General features: G+C 50.4%; 1 protein-coding gene across 1 annotated transcript; it reads left to right on the top strand.

The window, feature by feature from the left end:
- Positions 1 to 4,384: 4,384 nt before the first annotated feature.
- LOC112464394 lies at positions 4,385 to 5,696 on the top strand (the record flags this gene model as incomplete). The annotated part of the gene is made up of 2 exons (XM_025031353.1): positions 4,385 to 5,042; positions 5,311 to 5,696. Coding segments are annotated over exons 1-2 (1,044 nt in total), but the record flags the coding sequence as incomplete, so codon positions are not given.
- Positions 5,697 to 6,518: the final 822 nt, after the last annotated feature.

The raw sequence follows: 6,518 nt of genomic DNA, 5'->3' as shown, positions 1-6,518 counted from the left end.
AGACAACAAACATCAGGCGATTTTACCTCGCCACTTCTCAACCTTAATCATCGCTCACGCCCATTTGCGCACCCTGACTGGAGGAACTCAGCTGACATTGGCTCATGTCAGGCACAATTACTGGATCATCGGCGGACGGGCTCCGGTGAAGTCTCATATTTTGCGGTGTGCTCGGCAGAGGGGGATCCGTGCTCATCAACTGATGGGCCAACTACCTCTCTCTCGGGTTACGCCGGCACGTCCGTTTGCTCATAAAGAAGTCGACTATGCAGGACCGCTCACTATCAAAACATGGAAGGGATGAGGTGTGAAAATATACAAGGAAGTGATCTGTGTTCGTCTGCTTCTCCACCTCCGCAATTCACCTCGAAGTAGTCAGTGACGACTCATCAGAAGGATTCATCGCAGCCTTCCGAAGATTCTCAGCGAGAAGGGGAATTGCTCAGATCATGTATTCGGACTGCGGGACAACATTCATTGGAGCAGACGCCGCGCTCAAGAAAATGTTCATCCAGGGCTCTCAAGAACATCACGGATTGCTAAAGTTTTACAACTTAATGACACAGGATGGGAGTTCAACCCACCAGGCGCTCTACACATGGGGGGCAAGTGGGAGGCGGTAGTAAAGTCTGAAGTTTCATCTGAGACGGACTATCGGGGAGACTCTACTCACGACGGAAGAACTCACAACGTTGCTTACGCAAAACAAGGACATTCTCAACTCGCGGCACTTAGAACCGCTGAATGACGACCCTGAAGACGTCTCAGCGCTCACACCAGGTCATTTCCTCATTGGAGGTCCAATCACTACCATACCCGAGCCATCTCTGATTGACCTAGGAACCTCACGACTATCTCGGTGGCAGCTCATCCAGCAGCGTGTTCAACATTATTGAAAATAACAGCTCTCTGTTTCAGGTTTATCGCTCTTTTTAAGGCACAATGGTCGGCTCACTATCTGCAACGCCAGCAGGCGATCTCCAAGTGGCATCATCCTAACAATAACATTAAGGTGGGCTCCATCGTGCTGCTCACCGACGAACGCTCTCCACCGTGCAAATGGCCACTCACTAGAGAAACAGCTTTGCACCCCAGCAAGGGTGGACTCACCAGGGTTGTTACCCTCAAGACGGCCACCACGACACTCACTCGGCCAAGTGCCAAGCTTGCCATATTACCCATTTCAACCGGAAGAAGGATCAAGAGTAAGAAATCATCAACAGGGTTGCTGATGGCGGGCGGAATGTTCGAGATTCCGTTAACGCTGCGCCGTCAGATCAGATGGCAGCATCGATCGGATAACGACGCTAGATCACCGCGGCAGCTTGCGCCGCGCACGGGCGCGCTCATTGCCAACGTCTTCCTCGCGATATTCAGAGTCGTACAAATGGCCGCGCAGTGATCAGACGCACGACATGTGCTCTGTGCATTTTCGATTGTAACTACACATTGAAGTGCCCACCGCAGTGATTACAACAGCTGCCGAGATACTGCATTAACATGTAAAGCGACCACTCATCCTGCTCTACTCGGGTACATCACCACGACGACTCAGGCTCACATGTGCGCGAGTGCCGACCGCCACGTGTCTCACCGGCTCACGGGCAATTCATCGAAGAGGACGGCAATCAATATAATTGCCTTTCATTTACACGGACTATATACACCTCATTTATACACCGCTCATCGATTCTCAGGTCAGATTGTATCAATTTCGACGCATTAAAGACGCATTAAAGACGGCTCAGACTGTGGTCTGAGTTACACAAAATAAAGTGAATATTGAGTTAACACCTTCCACGCGCGTCCTTCTCATCCCGCTTCCATCGCCGGGATTAATCAGCGATTTCGCGAACATTTGGTCCTTCGAGCCGGATGCGTGGAACTTAAAGTGTAACTCAGACACAGATCATGTGAACAGAGCATGCCTTTCACGACATGCCACGTGGATATTATCGCGCGCTTCCGCGAGTGAAGTACAGACATTCTCACGCGCGCTCGCGAGTGTTACACAAACATGTTCACGCGCTCCCGCGAGTGTAAATAGACATTTTCACATGCTCAATACATGACATTGTAGACTCTCGATTCGCATAGTGTTTTTCTCACGCGTCTCTCGAACGTTCTCGAATCGTGCAGCATTTCTTACACGTGTCTCGACATTTCTCAGGTATTTCATCGTGCGCAGCTCAGGGACGGCTCAACATGACGGAACCCGCAAAGGCGGGTACGGGAGGTACGGAGATCACGACGCCGCTGCTCGAGGTACCACCGGCTCGCACATCGGAACGCCAAGCCTTACCCGTGCGCTTGTCCACGGAACTCATCCTAAATGAACCGCCTGGTGACGGTGCGGAATATTGGCGACACGCTGCCAACTTGTGCAGAGGACATGCCGTTAGAGGAGGTCATCCAAATCTCAATGCAACTCGAAGAGGCGAACAAGGCGGTTCTCAAGGAGCATGCATATCTTGAAGCTTCACAGCCGTCGGCGCTCATTCAACAGCAACGCGCACGTTGACAGCTCAGCATGTGGCAGCTCAACCGGCCCGCACGGCAGCATTTCTAATTTACCCGTCCGATTGTTGCAACGGCACTCACTTCATTGTGATGTGCACGTAATTTAGGGATCTTTCAATAGGCGATCGACAAAAATTAGTCATACCACGGAGGCTTTGGTTCAAATGCCTCGGCCGCCACAACGGCCGCTCATGTAAAGGCTCACGGGGGTGCAAGAAGTGCACCAACCGACACGATGCTGCATGAGGCTCATCAGTCGAACTCATCAGCGAAGCCGATCACCAGCTCAGCTGCGTCAGCTCAATAGGAAGATGGTGCAATCGTCGCTCACTCATCTTTGGCCCGCTCATTACACTCAACATTACTCGCTATGGCCCTGGCTCAGATCAGATCATCTGTTCATACTCAATGCGTATGGCCTCTCATTGTTTCAGGTTCAGAACTTACCTTTGTTTCAGAATCTCTTGTTCGCCAGCTCAACATCACTCGTCATCGTTCCGTCATTCATTACCGGAATTGGTGGCGAAGAAGGCGACGCAAACTCGAGGAGTTGCATTCCTCAAGCTCCGCTCACTTCGCTCAAGATCAGACGTCATCATTCAAGCTCACATTTGCAGACGTTAACAAACATCTTGCCATCATTCAACGCTGCACCACAGGAATGGCCGCATCTCACCAGGGTAGCCTTGGCTGATCCAGATGTTTTGACACCTCGGCCAGTGGATATTATCATTGGAGCTGACTCATATGGGCAGATCATCAAGCCCAACATCATCAAACGGGATACATTGATGCCAATTGCGCAGCTTTCAATCTTTGGATGGCTCGTCCTCGGGCCTGTCGACACATCATCATCGGCACCTGCTGCAGTGCATCATGCATCAATTCATGAGAGGGAAGATGCTCTCGATGAGTTACTGTCGAGATTTTGGACACAGGAAGAAGTGCCTGCGAGCAACAATCCTGAGCTTACTCCTGACGAGCAAAGATGTGAAGAACATTTCAAGAGTACTGTATCACGGGATTCAACAGGTCGATACACAGTTCGACTTCCACCAAAATCATTACCTGATACTCTTGGCGATTCGTATCTCACTGCGCATCGATGTTTGCAAAGTCTACAAAGGAGACTCTCCCGAGATGAAAACTATCGACGTCTGTATCATCAATTTATGACAGAATATCGAGATCTCAACCACATGAAGAAAGCTTCACCCGTTTCCAGTCAGCAGACGCAATATTATTTGCCACACCACGGAGTGCTCAAACCAGACAGTGCAACCACGAAATTACGTGTGGTATTCAATGGCTCGAGCGCATCCACATCTGGCCGCTCACTTAATGATATCATGCACACGGGAGCCAAGTTGCATTTAGACGTCACCGATGTCTTGCTCTGGATTCGACAATTTCGACACCTAGTTGCCACGGACATCACCAAGATGTATAGACAGATCAACGTGCATGAAGATGACTGGAACGTACAACGGATTCTCTGGCTCGACGAACTGCTCAATTAAGTGGCACATTATCTAACCACGGTCACGTATGGCACCAAGGCTGCCCCGGTCTTGGCAGTACGAACGCTGCTGCCACTGGTGAAGGACGAAGGCCATAATTTTCCTCTTGCAGTGCCGTCCATCCTTCAAGGTCGATACGTCGACGACAGCTTTGGAGGCGCTGACACTGTCCAACAGTTAATCAAAATTGCATTGCAGCTGAAGAACTTGTGCATGGCGGGCGGTTTTCCCTCAGCCAAGTGGCACGCGACTCATCTAGACGTGCTCACTGCGGTTCAAGCAGAGAAAGACCAGGGCTCCCAAATTACATTTGACGATTGCGCAACCAAGATACTCGGATTACGATGGCTTCCTCAAGAAGATTCATTCGCATTCGCAACAAGGATCTTGTCGCATCCGATCATCTCACCAAACGCCTCGTTTTGTCTGAAGTGGCTCAGATATTCGATCCACTAGGCTTTGCATCACCAGTCGTGATCAAGGCGAAGATGCTTTTGCAGGAGCTTTGGCTTCATAAGCTCCAATGGGATGAACCACTGCCATCCCAGCTCTCATCACGATGGCTCATCATCAGAAAGGAACTCACCAGCTTGCGCAAGATCTCAATACCTCGGTGGTATAACACATGGAGTACATCGACAGTGGGATTTCACGGCTTTTCTGATGCTTCTCAACTGGCAATGGCTGCAGTCGTATTTATCACCGTCCACGGCTCTAATGGCGCCACGATTTCATTGGTGTGCTCCAAAACAAAGGTAGCACCACTCAAGCGGCTCACCATCCCGAGACTTGAACTCACCGCAGCTCTGCTGCTCTCAAGACTCATGCAATACGTTCAAGCCACCTTGATGTTGAACGTCACAGCAACTCACCTGTGGACGGACTCTGTTGTGATACTCACGTGGATCAAATCTCATGCATCGCGCTGGAAGGATTTAGTGAGAAATCGGGTCTCTCAAATTCAAGAGCTCACTGCGAACGCACATTGGAAATACGTACCAGGTACGTCCAACCCAGCCGATTGCGCCTCACGAGGATTAAATACTGCTCAACTCCAAAGTCACTCATTATGGTTGACGAGACCACCGTGGATACTCACCCCTGAAGCTTGGCTATCTCAACCCGCGCTTTCGGACGAGTTGAGCGCGCATGAGGCTCGTCCTGGCATTGCGCTACATGCGGCCGCATCTCAACCGGACTATCACTGGGACCTGATATATAGGTACTCAACTCTCAACAAGTTATTGAAAATAACAGCTCTTTGTTTCAGGTTCATATCGCTTCTGGGAAAGCACCGACGCAAAAACACTGGACTTACACTCAGCTTTGGAGGAGGCCAGACTCTTCTGGATTAAGGCTACTCAAGCGGCATACTTCACGCACGAGATCAAGATGCTCACGGCCAACTCGAGACTACCAACTGCTCACGCATTCAGTCGATTGACTGCGTATATAGACGCTCAAGGGATCATCCGAGTTGGCGGCCGCCTCAACCAATCAGCACTAGATCAAGACAACAAACATCAGGCGATTTTACCTCGCCACTTCTCAACCTTAATCATCGCTCACGCCCATTTGCGCACCCTGACTGGAGGAACTCAGCTGACATTGGCTCATGTCAGGCACAATTACTGGATCATCGGCGGACGGGCTCCGGTGAAGTCTCATATTTTGCGGTGTGCTCGGCAGAGGGGGATCCGTGCTCATCAACTGATGGGCCAACTACCTCTCTCTCGGGTTACGCCGGCACGTCCGTTTGCTCATAAAGAAGTCGACTATGCAGGACCGCTCACTATCAAAACATGGAAGGGATGAGGTGTGAAAATATACAAGGAAGTGATCTGTGTTCGTCTGCTTCTCCACCTCCGCAATTCACCTCGAAGTAGTCAGTGACGACTCATCAGAAGGATTCATCGCAGCCTTCCGAAGATTCTCAGCGAGAAGGGGAATTGCTCAGATCATGTATTCGGACTGCGGGACAACATTCATTGGAGCAGACGCCGCGCTCAAGAAAATGTTCATCCAGGGCTCTCAAGAACATCACGGATTGCTAAAGTTTTACAACTTAATGACACAGGATGGGAGTTCAACCCACCAGGCGCTCTACACATGGGGGGCAAGTGGGAGGCGGTAGTAAAGTCTGAAGTTTCATCTGAGACGGACTATCGGGGAGACTCTACTCACGACGGAAGAACTCACAACGTTGCTTACGCAAAACAAGGACATTCTCAACTCGCGGCACTTAGAACCGCTGAATGACGACCCTGAAGACGTCTCAGCGCTCACACCAGGTCATTTCCTCATTGGAGGTCCAATCACTACCATACCCGAGCCATCTCTGATTGACCTAGGAACCTCACGACTATCTCGGTGGCAGCTCATCCAGCAGCGTGTTCAACATTATTGAAAATAACAGCTCTCTGTTTCAGGTTTATCGCTCTTTTTAAGGCACAATGGTCGGCTCACTATCTGCAACGC

This window comes from Temnothorax curvispinosus, unplaced genomic scaffold, assembly GCF_003070985.1.
Source record: "Temnothorax curvispinosus isolate PA1 unplaced genomic scaffold, ASM307098v1 QBEX01014193.1, whole genome shotgun sequence".
Classification (NCBI taxonomy): domain Eukaryota; kingdom Metazoa; phylum Arthropoda; class Insecta; order Hymenoptera; family Formicidae; genus Temnothorax; species Temnothorax curvispinosus.
This window is presented reverse-complemented; position numbering and strand designations above follow the sequence as displayed.